Source organism: Borostomias antarcticus (assembly GCF_949987555.1).
Source record: "Borostomias antarcticus genome assembly, chromosome: 9".
NCBI classification, from domain to species: Eukaryota; Metazoa; Chordata; class Actinopteri; order Stomiiformes; family Stomiidae; genus Borostomias; species Borostomias antarcticus.
The window spans coordinates 30,489,327-30,504,873 of NC_140242.1; the positions used below are offsets into that span (position 1 = coordinate 30,489,327).

A 15,547-nucleotide genomic window follows, 5' to 3' on the forward strand; every position below is an offset into this window, starting at 1 on the left:
ACAGACTTAACTGAACGCACCATGCTTGATTTAAGTGCTTGTTTCAATACTTGACAACCACAGATCCAACAGAAACTGTTTACTTTCATTCAATTGTAGCCTTTTTGTTTCCTGCAATAAATCATTAACTCTGGAACAATCCAACCAAAATGTAGGCAACTTTACCCCCTACTGTAGTGGGAGGCTAAGATCTTTATGACTCTAGCAGAGGCTACATAATAGCCTGCCTGCACAAGTGAGCACATTGTACTGACACACACACACACACACACACACACACACACACTTGAGCCTGAGAGTACAGCCCTCTCTCAAAAGCGCTCACTGCCAGCTCTCAGGGAGGTAGCGAGAGAGCGTCCCTCTCACAACAAGGCAGCTCAGTGTGCAGTGAGGAGGCATGGCCCGGGGGGTGTGTGTTCCTGCTCTGGGGCTGCTGGCCTGGCTGTGCTGCAGCACTGGGGGGTCCGCTCAGGGGGGGAAGGTGCTGGTCATGCCTGTGGACGGGAGCCACTGGCTCAGCATGAAGCTGCTGGTGAAGGAGCTCTCTCTCAGAGGCCACGACGTGCTGGTCCTGGTGCCCGAGACCAGCATGCTGATCCAGGGCTCGGACGGCTACAGGACCCAGACCTTCCAGGTTCCGTACAGCAAGGCCCAGCTGGACTCCAGCATGACCGGCGTGAGGGAAGGCGTGTTCACCAAGACGCCCAAGATGGGGGACCTTTTCGTCAACACAGAGCGGTTGATGAACTTCACCAACATGCAGGTGACGGGCTGCGAGGCCCTGCTGTACAACCGGCCCCTGATGGAGCGCCTGCGCGGGGAAGACTTCCAGCTCGTGCTCACAGACCCCTTCCTCCCCTGCGGCTCCATCCTGGCCAGCGCCATGTCCGTCCCCGCCGTCTACTTCCTGCGCGGGCTCCCATGCGGGCTGAACGACCGGGCCGCCCAGTGCCCCGCTCCCCTCTCCTACGTCCCCCGCTTCTACTCCGGAAACACAGACAAGATGGACTTCATAGGGAGGGTCAAGAACATGGTGGTGTTCACAGTGGAGTCGTACCTGTGCCGAGTACTCTACGCCAGCTTTGATGAGCTCACCAGCCGGTACCTGGAGAAGGATATGACCTATAGGGAGCTGACTGGTCAGGGTGCTATCTGGCTGCTCAGGTATGACCACACCTTTGAGTTCCCCAAACCTCTCATGCCCAACATGATCTACATTGGAGGGATCAACTGTGTAAAGAAAGCCCCACTCCCGGCGGTGAGTCTTTGAAAAGCACACTCAAAAACAAGCATAACAAGCTGCACATTTATACCTGCAAATGCTTACAGATGTAATTGGCAGTGAGGGAAACAGCAGGTCTAGTTGTGTCTACTCACAGGAGAAGGACTGCTGCTGTTCATGCTCTCTAGCACAATCACATGATATCTATTATGACTTTAAACATTGTGACTTTGGGACAGTATTCATTTAGTCCTGCCTATGGAAAATGTGAACTGAACTTATATAACATTTATATCCATCAAATTACACTAATCTCTTATATTGAGTGTCCAGTACCTAAAGGACACTGTGTCCAGTACCTAAAGGACACTGTGTCCAGTACCTGAAGGACACTGTACTCTGAGAAACTGAATTACGCTACTTTTTCCTGAACCTCCTTCTCCTGTGTCGTTATGCAATGTAGACTATAGACACTGTAGACTATAGACACTGTAGACTATAGACACTGTAGACAGACACTTTCAGTGATTTCTTTGCCACAAATGTTTGTTTTCTGACACACACAATCACACATCCGCTCCTGGAGTTCAGTGTTTATAATGTTTAACATAGTGTTTATCTACACAAAAATGGAATACTCAATTCTCGTTATCGAAATTGCAAGACATTCCTCTTATTCCAGTATGATCTCGACAAATATGTAAAAACAATCAACCATCAAGCATGGTTTACATTTCAGTAGGCTACTTCACAGATTCCCACCACGGTTTCAACGTTGTCTTGCTCAATGTTTTGCAAAGAGAAAGCTTGAATAAACATGAGGAGGGGGGGTTCCTTCCTGCCTATTCAGTTCCCCTGGAAACTCTCTCTGCCGGGGCTGAAACCTGAGCCATGAGAAGCAATCTCTACCCCGGGACTCCCATAACCCTAACCCTAACCACGGGACTCCCATAACCCTAACCCTAACCCCAGCACTCCCATAACCCTAACCCTAACCACGGGACTCCCATAACCCTAACCACGGGACTCCCATAACCCTAACCCTAACCCCAGCACTCCCATAACCCTAACCCTAACCACGGGACTCCCATAACCCTAACCACGGGACTCTGGCCATTAATTCACAAGGGGAAATGTGAGGCCCTATTGTTAGCCAAATGTAAATACCTCAGGAAGGCTGTAATTGTTATATAACATTTGTGCCTTTACCTTTTATGAGCCAAAGGTGTGATGTTCAAACATTATGTCTTTTCAGAAAGTCATCTTCCAGTGAGTGTTCAACTTAAGAGACCAGTGGTGGTGATTTACAGTACATTGAATTAGCACTCATGTCTATGAACCATTCAAACTTGACTTACACACAAAATCTTATGTGAAAATCACACGAACATCAAAAGATTTCAGGCCACACCTCAGCAGAAAAATGCTATGGCAAAGAGTCATTTTAACCCTCACTCATAAGATGGTCCCTCCTTTACAGCAGAGAGCCTGGTTCTTATCACACACCGTCTCTGTCTCTCTGCAGGACCTGGAGGCGTTTGTGGACGGGTCTGGAGAGGACGGCTTTGTTGTCTTCACCCTGGGATCCATGTTGTCTTGGATGCCTGTGGAGAAAGCCAACCAGTTCTATGATGCTTTCAGGAAGATTCCTCAAAGGGTAAAAACTGGGTGGAGAAGATCTGTCTGCACATTCAATTCATCATGACTTTTCAAGCTCCAAAGCAACACTTGTACCATTAATTCAACATGCAGCAATCTATCATTAAGCATACTATCCCTAAACATAATCTGGCATGTTTGTCTGCTGAATTGCCTCATCTCTTAGGAATGCTTAGCAACATTATCTTAGCTCTCACACACAGATTGTATGTGCCTTATCTTTAGTCACTGAAAAGCTGTCTCTGTATGAAGCGTGTTGCTGTTGGTGTTTCAGGTGGTGTGGAGATACACTGGGCCCATCCCAGACAACGCTCCCACCAACGTCAAAGTCATGAAATGGCTTCCTCAGAATGATCTTCTGGGTGGGTCCTATCTCCTTCAAACATCCGGCCAATCTAAAAGAATGGCACTCTTTTCAGGGAAAATAACATGATTGTAAGAGTATAACAGTACTATGATGTAGCTACTGCTCAACCTTTTGTGTAGAGGGGAGATCCATTTTGACTGTAGTCTGTGGGTTTCCTGAAGGTCACCCCAAGGCCAGAGCCTTCATCACCCACGGAGGAACACACGGCATCTATGAGGGTATCTGCAACGCCGTTCCCATGGTGATGCTGCCCCTGTTCGCTGACCAGCCAGACAACGTGCAGCGCATGGTCTCCCGGGGCGTGGCAGAGGGCCTCAGCATCGTCGACATGACGACCCAAAACCTGCTAGAGGCTCTCAACAAGGTCATCAATGACAAAAGGTCAGATATGAAGCAATGTCCGATAATACTCATCTCCATGTATCGCCACTCTCATCACTGCTCATCTGCCTGAGTCTAAACTCAGGGTCCAGATACTATTATACTGAGTCTAAACTCAGGGTCCAGATACTATTATACTGAGTCTAAACTCAGGGTCCAGATACTATTATACTGAGTCTAAACTCAGGGTCCAGATACTATTATACTGAGTCTAAACTCAGGGTCCAGATACTATTATACTGAGTCTAAACTCAGGGTCCAGATACTATTAACATCCCGATGCCCCTGGAAGTCCTCATTGGTATTTGTGCTCGAGGAGAGCATGGATGTCTTCTGATGTCTTCTGTCCCGTCCCCACAGTTACAGAGAGAAGATAGAGCAGCTGTCCTCCGTGCACAGGGACCGTCCCACCGAGCCTCTGGACCTGGCCGTGTTCTGGACTGAGTTTGTTATGAGACACAAAGGGGCGGAGCATCTCAGGCCCGCTGCTCATGACCTGGCCTGGGTCCAGTACCACAGTCTGGATGTCATTGGCTTCCTTCTCGTCGTACTTCTAACTGTTATCATGGGGACTGTCAAGGGCTGCCTGTTCTGTTTCCGTCAGTGTGTGAAGAGGACTGTGAAGACGAAGGCAGAGTAAACATCCGTCAGTGTGTGAACAGGACTGTGAAGTCAGTGTGTGAACAGGACTGTGAAGACAGTGTGTGAACAGAACTGTGAAGACAGTGTGTGAACAGGACTGTGAAGACGAAGGCAGAGTAAACCTCCCGATTGCGCCCCCCTGGCTTTCATAGTGTGTCAACAATTAGGGAGCAGGTTGAAGGATATGAATGTCTGATAGCCAAAGACTGCGTGTGTGTGTGTGTGTGTGTGTGTGTGTGTGTGTGTGTGTGTGTGTGTGTGTGCGTGTGCGCGTGTGTGTGCGTGTGCGCGTGTGTGTGTGTGTGTGTTTGTGTTATATCTCAGGATTATTCTGCAACATTCACTTAAAGGAATATGCTCGTTTTTGACAACCTGGACCTTATTTACGACATATTATAAGAAGTTTGACTCACCCAGATCACTTTTTTGTTGTTCGGAGGCCTGTAGAAGAAATATAAAATCCAGCGCGAGCCAGTATATCCATGTAATGGCGGCGCACGGGGCATAGGGAATGCCGTTTCTCAAAATCCATTTTCGGCCGCTAAACGGTTGTTTTCATCAATCACATTGCATGAATCGACAGTTGATATTCCTCTACGCCAGCCATTGTTGTTTTGGTCAAATAAGGGGTCTTGATCCTCTGTAACATGCTCTTTACAAGCCGCTCCCCCACTTGCTCCAGCACGCATGCGCACAGGCCAGCGCGCAGACTTGCTATTCTCCGTCTGTAGGCTACACTCGCGCTCACATTGTCTGCGCTACGATCGGATTGTTGGTGCCTAGAATATTGTGTGCAATATGGCTGAATATTTGTCAGATTTAGAGGATCTAGAAAATGAATTAGAATATGACGGACGTCCATATCGTTTTGAGCCAGAGTATACGGACGAAGAGCTCCTTGAAAGGAGGGTGAGGAGACAGAGAGAGGAACAGCTGGCTCGAGAACAAACCGCTGCACGCTCCCGAAGAGATGGTAACTGGTGGTGTTTTTGCCTACATTGTCACCCTATGCCAACAGAGGAGGAATGCATTTGTTGCTCTGAGTGGGACTTGAGGCCAGACGATGCACGTCTGGAAGTCTCGAGAAATAACGACACATCGGACCCCACACAACAGTGTCTCACAACTCTTGAGGATTTTCCATCTCTGATCAACCGGGCAGTGGTCGAAGCTTTCTTTCGTGTGCCAAAAGTGAACTGGAAGACCCAGCCAAAGCCTTTAGGACCAAATGGCCAACTTTCAATTGAGTAAGTAGACTACAAATAACATATGCATATAACAATCCGATCGTAGCGCAGAGAATGTGAGCCGCGAGTGTAGCCTACAGACGGAGAATAGCAAGTCTGCGCGCTGGCCTGTGCGCATGCGTGCTGGAGCAAGTGGGGGAGCGGCTTGTAAAGAGCATGTTACAGAGGATCAAGACCCCTTATTTGACCAAAACAACAATGGCTGGCGTAGAGGAATATCAACTGTCGATTCATGCAATGTGATTGATGAAAACAACCGTTTAGCGGCCGAAAATGGATTTTGAGAAACGGCATTCCCTATGCCCCGTGCGCCGCCATTACATGGATATACTGGCTCGCGCTGGATTTTATATTTCTTCTACAGGCCTCCGAACAACAAAAAAGTGATCTGGGTGAGTCAAACTTCTTATAATATGTCGTAAATAAGGTCCAGGTTGTCAAAAACGAGCATATTCCTTTAATACTTTCAATTCAAGTTCCAAGTTTCTTCCTGTATTAGTTACATGATCTATCATACAAGTATAATTAAGTACAACTATTGGGCTCTGCCTCCTCAGCCCTGCAGCAACAACAGAATAAAACATATCAGAATCAGAATCAGGTTTAATTAGCCAGGAACTGTAGGTTTTCACACATACGAGGAATTTGCTTTGGACTGTTGGTGCATAACACTAAATAAACAATAAACAACAGACAGGGTGCAGGGACAAGATAGGACAGTGCAAACGACAGGAAAGTGGAAATGTCAGGACAGTGCAACATATAATCATGTAAACAGCAATAGGGAAAATACAATATGATATGCGGTCCCAGGTGTGTGTTACAAAGTATTTTAGCTTCCAGCCAATCAGAATCAAGAACCAGAACTTACCGTTGTATAATAATGCATTATGATATAAATAAAAAAGTATGGTGTGTGTAAAGTGTATGGTGTCAAAAGTGCAAATGTGCATTGTTGTTGTTAGCAGGTGTATGCACAGTCTGAGTCTGCATGTGTCTTTGTGTGTGTGTGTGTGTGTGTGTGTGTGTGTGTGTGTGTGTGTGTGTGTGTGAGTCTGCATGTGTCTTTGTGTGTGTGTGTGTGTGTGTGTGAGTCTGCATGTGTCTTTGTGTGTGTGTGTGTGTGTGTGTGTGTGTGTGTGTGTGTGTGTGTGTGTGAGTCTGCATGTGTGTGTGTGTGTGTGTGTGTGTGTGTGTGTGTGTGTGTGTGTGTGTGTGTGAGTCTGCATGTGTGTGTGTGTGTGTGTGTGTGTGTGTGTGTGTGTGAGTCTGCATGTGTCTTTGTGTGTGTGTGTGTGTGTGTGTGTGTGTGTGTGTGTGTGTGTGTGAGTGAGTCTGCATGTGTGTGTGTGTGTGTGTGTGTGTGTGTGTGTGTGTGTGTGTGTGTGTGTGTGTGTGTGAGTGTGTGTGTGTGTGTGTACCACAGCCAGACAGGCAACAGGCTGTTAGTGTCCATAGTTCAAGAGCCCGCTAGAAGAAGCTGACGGCAGCAGCTGGACCAGGCTGTGATTGGGGCGGCTGGGGTCTTGGATGATCCTGTGGGAATTACTGGCACTCCGACTGCTGTACAGCTCCTGGATGGAGAGAAGCTCACGTCCACTGATGCGCTGGGCATTCTGCAATGGGTAAATACATGATGGTGGACAGACCTGACAGACACGTTTCGGCTCTGCCTTCTTCAGTGTTTAGCTTAGAGGCCTGAGGCTAAACACTGAAGAAGGCAGAGCCGAAACGCGTCTGTCAGCTCTGTCCACCATCATGTATTAAAAGAGCATAAACATAGTTTTGAGTGCGGACCCTTCTTTATTATTGATCAACAATCAGTATTTGGAAGTAAATATTCACCTATTCAATTATTACTATACCATAATCTGATGATGCCTACCCTAAACTGCATGTGTGCTCATAGACCTGTGATCCTTCTTTCTTTTGTTTTCAATTTTAACATATAAACAAATAAACTTGCAAACATAGTCATGGGGTACACACTCATTCAGGGTTCGCTTTGCGTTTTTGTTTTTAACCTGCAGCTCAAATTAAATTTTGAACAAAACAAATCTTGTGTTTTCCTTGCCTACTTGCATTTATGTGTAATAGTTGCCATAGATAACAAGAAGATTAAATCTTCCCAATCTTTGGAAAAAACAAGTAACAAACCATGGGTTTTGACCTGTACATTCACGTGATTCACGCAAAAGGTGTGGCGTTCAGTATGATGTCAAAACCTGGAAGACTTGACTATTAGCCTAATCAACAGTCATTATTATTTTTTAACAAAATGAATATTGAAAGCAGAATTATTTTATATAACGAGTTGCAACTTTAGCTTGCATTATAGCATAGTCATCTGCACGAGTGTTTCTAGCCAGCTACTTGAGAACCATTTTATCAAAGCAACTACAACATGCAGTGCGAGCTAGCACTAAATTGTTTTGACGTGAACTGCAGTACAAATCCACCTGAAAATGCAGGAGGTGGAAGACGAGCAGGATCACACCCCCGAGGACTTTATTGGACTGGCTGACTTCTCGCACATTCACACGCACACAGACATGCACCAGTGTTTGCCATGTCTTTCCTATGATGTTTTTAGCCTCTCTGACTCTGAAAATGTAATTTCATGTAATTCATTGCTTTATAAATGTTCTTGCCACATACACACAAGGTAGCAGCCTTGCCCAGGATGGAAGGTATTACAGTGCCAATACCTGCATCTAGTGGACAAATACCAGAACACTGCCTCCGTAGTTCCATCTTATACCGCCCCCCTCCTGAATTGTATTGGTCGTGTACTTTATAGGTCCTGCTGTCAGAGTGGATGGTCTGCGGGTATGAAGGACTTCTGAAGCCTGTGTCTGCTGGTATGAAGGACTTCTGAAGCCTGTGTCTGCTGGTATGAAGGACTTCTGAAGCCTGAGTCTGCTGGTATGAATGACTTCTGAAGCCTGTGTCTGCTGGTATGAAGGACTTCTGAAGCCTGTGTCTGCTGGTATGAAGGACTTCTGAAGCCTGTGTCTGCTGGTATAAAGGACTTCTGAAGCCTGAGTCTGAAGCCTAAATGTAATTTAATGTAATTTATTGCTCTATAAATGTTCTTAGCTGTTAGACAAATATACTCCAGGATCTTGCTCCAGGTTGCCTGTTTTAATATCTGTGTTGCCTCTATGGTTCTGTGTGCTACTAACCCTGTTCTGCCTCCCCTCTCCCTAGTGCCTCTCTCTCTCCCTCCTATCTTCTAACCAGGTCCAGTGGATGCCCCCGTCACCAGCAGACCACCCTGAGTCCGATAGATACCCCTGTGTCTGCTGTGGATGTCGTAGCATTTAGTTAACACACACACACGTACACACAGACATACACCAGCCCACTTCCGGCTTTAGGCCTGGACCTGGTCCCAGTACCCCCTTCCCCTCACCCTAACCTGGGTCCGTATCCCCCCCGACCCCTGCTTCTATCTGGGCCCAGGCACATTCACACGCACACAGACATACACCAGTGTTTGCCATGTCTCTCCTATGATGTTTTTAGCCTCTCTTACTCTGAAAATGTAATTTCATGTAATTCATTGCTTTATAAATGTTCTTAGCCGGTAGACAAACATACTCCAGGAGCTTGCTCCATCGCCTTGTTGAGAGGGGTCAGGGAAGAATTTTTACAGCTCACTTATCTGGCCCCCGGGTGATTACTGTTTTTTTGCTTCCCTCTGGAATATGTAGGGGTGGGATGTCTGCCCACCTCCCTTGTTCTCTGTAAAGCGCATTGTGTTGCCTCTGGGTATGAAATGCGCTATACAAATAAAGCTTTGATTGATTGATTGATTGATTGATAACCATACTGTAATGTTATGCTTACCATACTGTAATCTTAGTCCAACCCGTGATGTCTTATCAACCAGACATACTCTACCTGTATCAGTCCTCTGATCTCTCAGGCACACCCACTGGAAGCAGACCCTGTTCATGCTGGATACACCAATCACACTTCATCTTGGGGACACAGTCAGTGGGACTATCGCGCTTCACAGGAACCCAGTATGGAGACGTCACATGACTGTCACCCTCCAATGGAGCGTAAGCAGCTCAGATGAAGCAGGAAACAGTAAACATGTCCTCGCTTGCTCAGTAGATCTTGAGTTCAGTAACTTAAGTGTGGGTTTACTTTTGTAGATGCTGATATACTGCACCTTTTTCACATTGTCACATTTCTGTTTTTGTCTCACAGAATGGGAAGAGCTTCCCCATGTGGAGGTGATAACTACACACACTCCTAGAGCTGTGAGTTCAGAGGAGAGACCTTCCTAGAGCTGTGAGTTCAGAGGAGAGACCTTCCTAGAGCTGTGAGTTCAGAGGAGAGACCTTCCTAGAGCTAGTTCAGAGGAGAGACCTTCCTAGAGCTGAGTTCAGAGGAGAGACCTTCCTAGAGCTGTGAGTTCAGAGGAGAGACCTTCCTAGAGCTAGTTCAGAGGAGAGACCTTCCTAGAGCTGTGTGTTCAGAGGAGAGACCTTCCTAGAGCTAGTTCAGAGGAGAGACCTTCCTAGAGCTAGTTCAGAGGAGAGACCTTCCTATAGCTGTGAGTTCAGAGGAGAGACCTTCCTAGAGCTAGTTCAGAGGAGAGACCTTCCTAGAGCTGTGAGTTCAGAGGAGAGACCTTCCTAGAGCTGTGAGTTCAGAGGAGAGACCTTCCTAGAGCTAGTTCAGAGGAGAGACCTTCCTAGAGCTGTGAGTTCAGAGGAGAAACCTTCTTAGAGCTAGTTCAGAGGAGAGACCTTCCTATAGCTAGTTCAGAGGAGAGACCTTCCTATAGCTAGTTCAGAGGAGAGACCTTCCTAGAGCTAGTTCAGAGGAGAGACCTTCCTAGAGCTAGTTCAGAGGAGAGACCTTCCTAGAGCTGTGAGTTCAGAGGAGAGACCTTCCTATAGCTGTGAGTTCAGAGGAGAGACCTTCCTAGAGCTGTGAGTTCAGAGGAGAAACCTTCCTAGAGCTGTGAGTTCAGAGGAGAGACCTTCCTAGAGCTAGTTCAGAGGAGAGACCTTCCTATAGCTAGTTCAGAGGAGAGACCTTCCTATAGCTAGTTCAGAGGAGAGACCTTCCTAGAGCTAGTTCAGAGGAGAGACCTTCCTATAGCTAGTTCAGAGGAGAGACCTTCCTATAGCTAGTTCAGAGGAGAGACCTTCCTAGAGCTGTGAGTTCAGAGGAGAGACCTTCCTAGAGCTAGTTCAGAGGAGAGACCTTCCTAGAGCAAGTTCAGAGGAGAGACCTTCCTAGAGCTAGTTCAGAGGAGAGACCTTCCTAGAGCTGTGAGTTCAGAGGAGAGACCTTCCTATAGCTGTGAGTTCAGAGGAGAGACCTTCCTAGAGCTGTGAGTTCAGAGGAGAGACCTTCCTATAGCTGTGAGTTCAGAGGAGAGACCTTCCTAGAGCTGTGAGTTCAGAGGAGAGACCTTCCTATAGCTGTGAGTTCAGAGGAGAGACCTTCCTAGAGCTAGTTCAGAGGAGAGACCTTCCTAGAGCTGTGAGTTCAGAGGAGAGACCTTCCTAGAGCTAGTTCAGAGGAGAGACCTTCCTAGAGCAAGTTCAGAGGAGAGACCTTCCTAGAGCTAGTTCAGAGGAGAGACCTTCCTATAGCTGTGTTCAGAGGACAATCAGGCATAATCACAGACTTGATGAAGACGTCAGCTCGGAGGCCTACATCACTGTGGTCTGGGTAGTGGCTGGTCTAATGAAAACAATGTGTCTGGAATAGTATTTTGCCAAGCCGCCATTGTAACATTTTGTTCTTAATTGACCTGCCAGCTATGGATGCAGGTGAAGAGCACAAATGACATAAGTACTGTATGATGTATCAAGGCAGGGGTTCATTTCATGGCGGTTACACCCAAGTTAAGAGCTCAGCAGGGACACCTGGTGGACAAAGGCGGGAAACTCAGATACAGCACTTACTTTCCAGTAACATGTAGACATTTGTCTTGCATTGGGTTTCAATGAAATGTATGCATTTGATTACAGCTTTACATCACTGTATCAGCAACCAATTCATGAATATACCTAAATGTGAGATGAGCCTTTTGATGCTTAACAGTTATCAATCATGTTTAATAACTTAAAATAATTATTGAACCTAATATAACATTACACTGAAATGTTATTGTATATATTGTAAATAGTAAATACATGTGGTTTGTATAATTATATACTGAAATAATTACTAATACTGCTATATTGATAAATAACTTGCAAATGTACTGGTACTAGTCAACAATTATGTTACATACCACAAGAATTAAACCATTCAAAGTGACCAGTTGGGAATAGTTCTTTCATTGTCATTGAAGTGCAATGTGCTTCTCTCTTCTTATGCTCTGCTATTCATATGTTTATGGTTGTTCAGATGGAAGGAATGAGCACTGCCCATGCAGTCAACAGAACGGGAGAATACAAAGTCAAGTGTCTGTTATACATTTCAACTGTTGATCGTCAAAAACATGAGAATATGTCCAATAGAGTGGTTGATGTTGTACACGCATTACTCCACGTTGGCTCTAGTTGAAGAGCGTGTGCTGACCTCTGAGGGGGGAGGCAGACTGGATGAGGATGGAGGAGAGAGAGGTGAGGGAAGCAGGGGCAACAAGGGTGGTCTAACCTCCTCCTCTTCCTCTTCCTCTTCATCATTACCCCTGCTCTGCCTCAGATGTTTCTCACAGTGTCTCTCGAAGGTGGCCATCTTGGCGAAGGTTTTGTTGCAGACCTTGCAGTGGTAGGGCCTCTGTCCGCTGCACAGCTGCAGGTACGACGAGCGCACAAAAGAGCGGCAGCAGACGCCGCACTGGAGGTCCTCGGGGCAGCCCTGGGTGTTCTGGCGCCGTCTCGGCTCCGACACGGACCTGAAGGTCTTCCTACTCGGCCCACAGCTGAGGCGCTGCCCGGCCGAGTCCTGAGCCTGGTGAGACAGCAGGTGTGCGGAGGAGCGGTCACACCTGGCGGGACGCTCCCCGGTGTGCAGCCGGTAGTGCATGATGAGCCCGGCCTTCTGGGTGAAGCCCTTGTCACAGACGGAGCACCTGAAGGGCTTCTCGCCCGTGTGGACCCGACCATGGGTCTTCAGTTGAGAGGCGCGGCCGAAGCATTTGCCACACTCGGGGCATTTGAACGGCCTGTCCGCGCTGTGGATGGACTTGTGGCGCATCAGGTGGGCGGCCTGGCGGAAGAGCTCACCGCAGACGCCACAGCGGTGCTTCCGGTCCCCGGCGTGCGACTGCAGGTGCACGGACAGGTGGGCGGACGATATGAAGGTTTTGTTGCACAGCGTGCAGCTGTGAGGGTGCAGATGTGAGCGGTTGCGTGTGTGGAGCACCGGGCCTTTGGAGACTCTCCTTATGGAACAGGTGGGACACCTGGACGGCCCTCTGTCCCTGTGTCCCCGCAGGTGCCTTGTGAGGGCTGAAGGGTGAGGACTGGATAAAGGTGTCCCCGATTCTGAATGTCTGCTGAAAGTGCGTCCACAGTCAGAGCATGTGAGGGGCCTGCTGTTAGGTCCAGTCTGACCATTAGGAACAACAGAAGATGAAGAATATCCACTGCTTGACATATTGATGGAACTAAAACCTGAGTTTGTGTTTGATGGAAAACGACCAAACTGTGATGTGTGGTCATAGTCAGTTCTCCTGGACACCTGAAATTACACAGCACAATCACATTTCATCTCTCATCATCATCTTCATGGTCACAACTACACAGATGCATGCAGCTGGCCTCCGTGTTACATTAACTGTTAACATTAAACCTACATTTGGGGTTTTCTATCATGTGAATCGAACCCAAAACATGGCAAGCTAAACGTTATTCGCAATATGGTGCTATCGATTGTCGTTTAGGCTAAAGCTGTTTCTAAACCATAAGACAATATAATTCCATGTCATCCTTAAATAAACCTTAGAAAAGGTTCTCTTTCAGAGTAAAAAATAGGCTATACTTGCCATTGCCATAATCTAGCCTAGATCGCACGTCCGTATTTGTAGAGCACGACATCTCGCTACGTTGCAATTGAAGTAATGGCGGAGGAACCCTGTTAGAAACAGGAACACTGTGAGAAACTCCATGGTTAATAATGGCGGAGGAACCCTAGAAACAGGAACACTGTGAGAAACTCCATGGTTAATAATGGCGGAGGAACCCTAGAAACAGGAACACTGTGAGAAACTCCATGGTTAATAATGGCGGAGGAACCCTGTTAGAAACAGGAACCCTGTTAGAAACCCCAGGTTAGAAACACGGCGCATATACGAGCACTGCGAGCGGGGATGCTTGCAGGCATCATGGTTCTTCTTGCACACGGATAAGGAATGAATTACAGGCAACAAACGTGTACAGCCGGCTGTGTGATGTGATGATTATTGCCTACCTGCCGTGTGCCGATCCAGACTGGAAATGATCAACAACAGATCAGCTCATAGTCTGGGCGAGGTCGGACACGGAGAACCGCTCTACTGCCCCAAAATACAAGTGCGCATTTCCAGTGGGTTCCATTTCATGATGTCGACGAGGCGCAAACACTCTCAGTATACATTTTATAGTTGGACCAGACTATTAATTAGGCTATACATATAATAGCGATATAATAAAGCATTATGAAACGCGTTCTATTCAGATGAGCAGCATCGTGGACGTATTAAAGTCGTACAGACATGAAAAAAGCATTCTGTCCCATTTTGGTTCACATACTTGGTCATAGTGTTCACCTATTCAACGATGTGTGCCCAAAAAAATAAAATAAAAAATTATACTTTTGTTGTAATCTTATATCAAAGTATATAATTTCTTACTTCCTGGAAAACGGTAGGTCACGTGCAATTACGACAGGGTACCTTAGATTTTAGGCCAATAATCTCACGACATCCACACGTCAATCAACGCTCTCCTTCTATCGAATCTGTCTAAAGTTCTTAAAGGAGTAGTAAAGGGAAAATCATATAGCCCTATTTTAAGGTTACTTATGATCATATCAGTGGCGGCTGATGACTCAAAGAACTGAGGAGGACAGGAGGAAGAGAGGCGAACCGCCCATGGGCGCCGGGGGGCACTTTCCCTCAGTCAGTTATTATTTGAAATATCAGCTTTAAAGTGGATTTACAGTCAATTTTAGCATATGAAAATCTGAATAACACTTTCTTGAACTACATGCAGCATTTATTTATCTTATTCATGATAAAATATTACAAAACAACAATAAAACATTGTAAGCAATAGTTGTTGTAATGGATTGTACTCTTCTCTAAAGAGAGAAAATAATTGATATTGGTGAGGTGCTGGAGAGGTTAGGTGATATATGAAAAATATTTTTGATTAGGGGACACTGAGGTGTGCTGGCTCTCAAACAGTTTGTTGGCAAATAGATTTGACAACTGGACAATGGAATACATTGCACAGCAAATGCAGTATCCAACAGTCATGGCGAGCTAGCAATGGTACAGCTATGGGATTAACTCATTTGGGTTCTGTCAAAGCTGCCACTCTTATGTTGCTATAGCCTCCAATTATCAGAACATAGAAGAGAAATAAGCACAACAAAGCGATCAATTCTCACGCAAGCAGGAGCCAGGCTGTTCAGTGCATTTCTCCCATCCGGTGTTGTGACCCAGTCTCTAGAAGTGTTTTGGACGAGTTGCCGACAGTTTGCGCCTCCAGCCAATCAGCGCGCCTGACTATGCCATAGCCGGACGTGCACCTTGTAGCTAACGTTACCGGCTATAGCGACAGTGGAACTGTCGTGTTCAGACGGCTCTAGCTCAAAAAGTATTTATGTCAGCTTAGATATTTAGATGGCTAGAATCAAGACAAATAGACAAACAGTTTGATGTATAATATGTCCCATTATACTTTCGGATGTATTATATTATGGAGCTACGAACACACAAAAAGTCTCCAATGGCACAGGGAAGAGAAACACAGACATCAACGCCGACTCCATCGGCCTTCACTGTGGTAAATCTGTATTCTGGAATGTGATTGGACTAACAAAATGTCAATATCTGAA

At 46.5% G+C, this 15,547-nt stretch overlaps 2 protein-coding genes across 2 annotated transcripts; one reads left to right on the top strand and one right to left on the bottom strand.

Moving 5' to 3' along the window:
* Positions 1-260: 260 nt before the first annotated feature.
* LOC311313000 (UDP-glucuronosyltransferase-like) lies at positions 261-6,429 on the top strand. Its single transcript, XM_084443011.1, has 5 exons — positions 261-1,258; positions 2,748-2,879; positions 3,156-3,243; positions 3,410-3,629; positions 3,990-6,429. The coding sequence occupies exons 1-5, from the start codon at positions 398-400 to the stop codon at positions 4,267-4,269; spliced, it is 1,581 nt and encodes a 526-aa protein (XP_084299137.1). The 5' UTR covers positions 261-397; the 3' UTR covers positions 4,270-6,429.
* Positions 6,430-11,588: 5,159 nt separating this feature from the next.
* Positions 11,589-13,963, bottom strand: LOC311313531 (uncharacterized protein). The gene is made up of 2 exons (XM_084443673.1): positions 13,916-13,963; positions 11,589-13,186 (listed from the first exon to the last, which is right to left on the bottom strand). The coding sequence occupies exon 2, from the start codon at positions 13,100-13,102 to the stop codon at positions 12,041-12,043; it is 1,062 nt and encodes a 353-aa protein (XP_084299799.1). The 5' UTR covers positions 13,103-13,186; positions 13,916-13,963; the 3' UTR covers positions 11,589-12,040.
* Between the last annotated feature and the right edge of the window lie 1,584 nt (positions 13,964-15,547).